Below are 1,794 nucleotides of genomic sequence, written 5' to 3' on the forward strand. Positions count from 1 at the left end.
CCGGGGGGGGGGGAGGGGGGAAAGGGGAGCCCCACCTCTTGAGGACAGCGCAATGAAATGCCAGGGGCCAGGATGAGGCTGTGTGTGTATGTATGTATGTATGTCTCGGAGAGGCGAAGGGGTAGGGAAGAGAATGTGTGTGGGGGGAGGGGGGATGAATGCGGATGTCAACTGAGGGGTTAGGTTTGTGTAGAAGGGAGGGGATGAGTACGGATGTCCGGGCGTACGGGCGCACAGGTGTACGGAATGGAGACTGGCTCTGCTGTAAGTATGTGATGCTGGTGATTGTCATGGTAGTGACGATGGTTGTGATTACAAAAATTATTTGAACGCAAAGACGTGAATGCCCCTCCACCCGCCTCGCCCATCTCAGGGTGCTCGGGAGTGCAGGGGAGGTGGGTGGGAGGGGGCGAAAGAGGAGTGGCGTGTGTGTGTGTAGGTGTGTATGTAGGTGTGTATGTAGGTGTGTAGGTGTATGTAGGTTACAAGTTACAAGTTCCGTACGGATGCGGTGTCCGTCCGAAAAAGCCACAGGGGCCGTGGACATAAGTTTGTATGTCAGTAATGTGGCGAGTGTGTGTCGAGTGTGGTGTGGCCCTTCGCGGCCTCGGGGCCTTTAAGGCTCCCTACTGCTACTGCTGCTATTGCTACCGCTCTCGACGGTGTCGGATTTCATCTCTCATTTCATCTGTGGAGTGGGGAAAAAGGGTATCCCCTGGCCATGTTTAGTTGGTTATTGGGTTGGTTGGTTAGTTGCTCTATCTTCTGGTTGGTTTTATGACATATGACGTAAGGGACATGCGGGATTTCCTAAGGGCTGTAATGACAACGCCTTGTAGAGAATGACCTGGCGAAGACCAATTTAACAGTGTACATGCATGTAGGGATGCCTGAATAAATTTTGTAATTGCATGCTATGCAGTATGCTATGCCGATAGCGTTGATCGATTGATTTTACCCTTATAGTCAAAACAAAGCCAAACGATGAATTGAGCTTCTTGCAACGAATTTTCGTTGCTTCATTATTTCTTAAAGCTTTTTTCTACAGCAACATATAATTGTCCACGGGAACGCTGGCGGCGGGTTGAATCATACCTTTATTGCGGCGCACAAAGAACCCAGCCATCAACGAAAAAGTCATATTTTACATCCTTGTTACACCTTCCCACGCAACAACATCACAATCTAAAGCAACGAGTGCACCAACTAGCCATCTGCTGTGATGACCGCTGCCACCTCTTCGCCTGGGAGCCAGGCGCCAGCTCTTAATCAACAACCTGAACAGCAACGACAAACAGGCTCGAAAAAGCCTGGCTTGATCGCATCATTTCCATCCTCATCACCATCGCCCACGACCAATGGTGGCCCGTTAAGTGGCTTACCATTTCCATTCCTCCTGGTTGGCGCCGTGGGCTCTGCCGCACTGGGTCTCGGCCTCGGGGCGCTGCTTCTGGGAAGGAGGAGGTCGCTGCGCAGGAGGGGCAGCAGCAGTGGTGCTGGCAAGAGCAGCTCCTCCGCAGGTAGGGGCGGGGTGGCCCCCGGGGGGACGACTTGGCATTCCCTGTGTACCTTCCTTTTGTGTGTGTGGTTTTGTGTTGGGGGGGGAGAGGGGGTAAGGGGGTTGGCAAAGGGGCTGGGTGTGTGGTGAGCGACTGCTGTCCTCAAGAGGGGCTCTGGGTAGGTGGGTGGGTTGGCTGGTTGGGGAAGAGGGGCTGGTGTCACACTCTTGCTTTGTAATTCTAGAATAGGGTTTGTGCGGGTAGCTGAGCGGGGGCGAGTGGGGCCGGTGTGTGT

At 53.6% G+C, this 1,794-nt stretch overlaps 1 protein-coding gene across 1 annotated transcript in view; it reads left to right on the plus strand.

Moving 5' to 3' along the window:
- Nucleotides 1–1,794, plus strand: part of VOLCADRAFT_107529 (uncharacterized protein) — a gene marked incomplete at its 5' end in the record, with an annotated part of 22,752 nt that overhangs the window by 13,090 nt on the left and 7,868 nt on the right. The window contains one exon of the mRNA XM_002957062.1: nucleotides 374–395. Coding sequence (XP_002957108.1) covers nucleotides 374–395 — 22 coding nt within the window. The remainder of the gene's footprint in view (nucleotides 1–373; nucleotides 396–1,794) is intronic.

Source organism: Volvox carteri (genome assembly GCF_000143455.1).
Source record: "Volvox carteri f. nagariensis unplaced genomic scaffold VOLCAscaffold_69, whole genome shotgun sequence".
In the NCBI taxonomy this organism is placed as follows: domain Eukaryota; kingdom Viridiplantae; phylum Chlorophyta; class Chlorophyceae; order Chlamydomonadales; family Volvocaceae; genus Volvox; species Volvox carteri.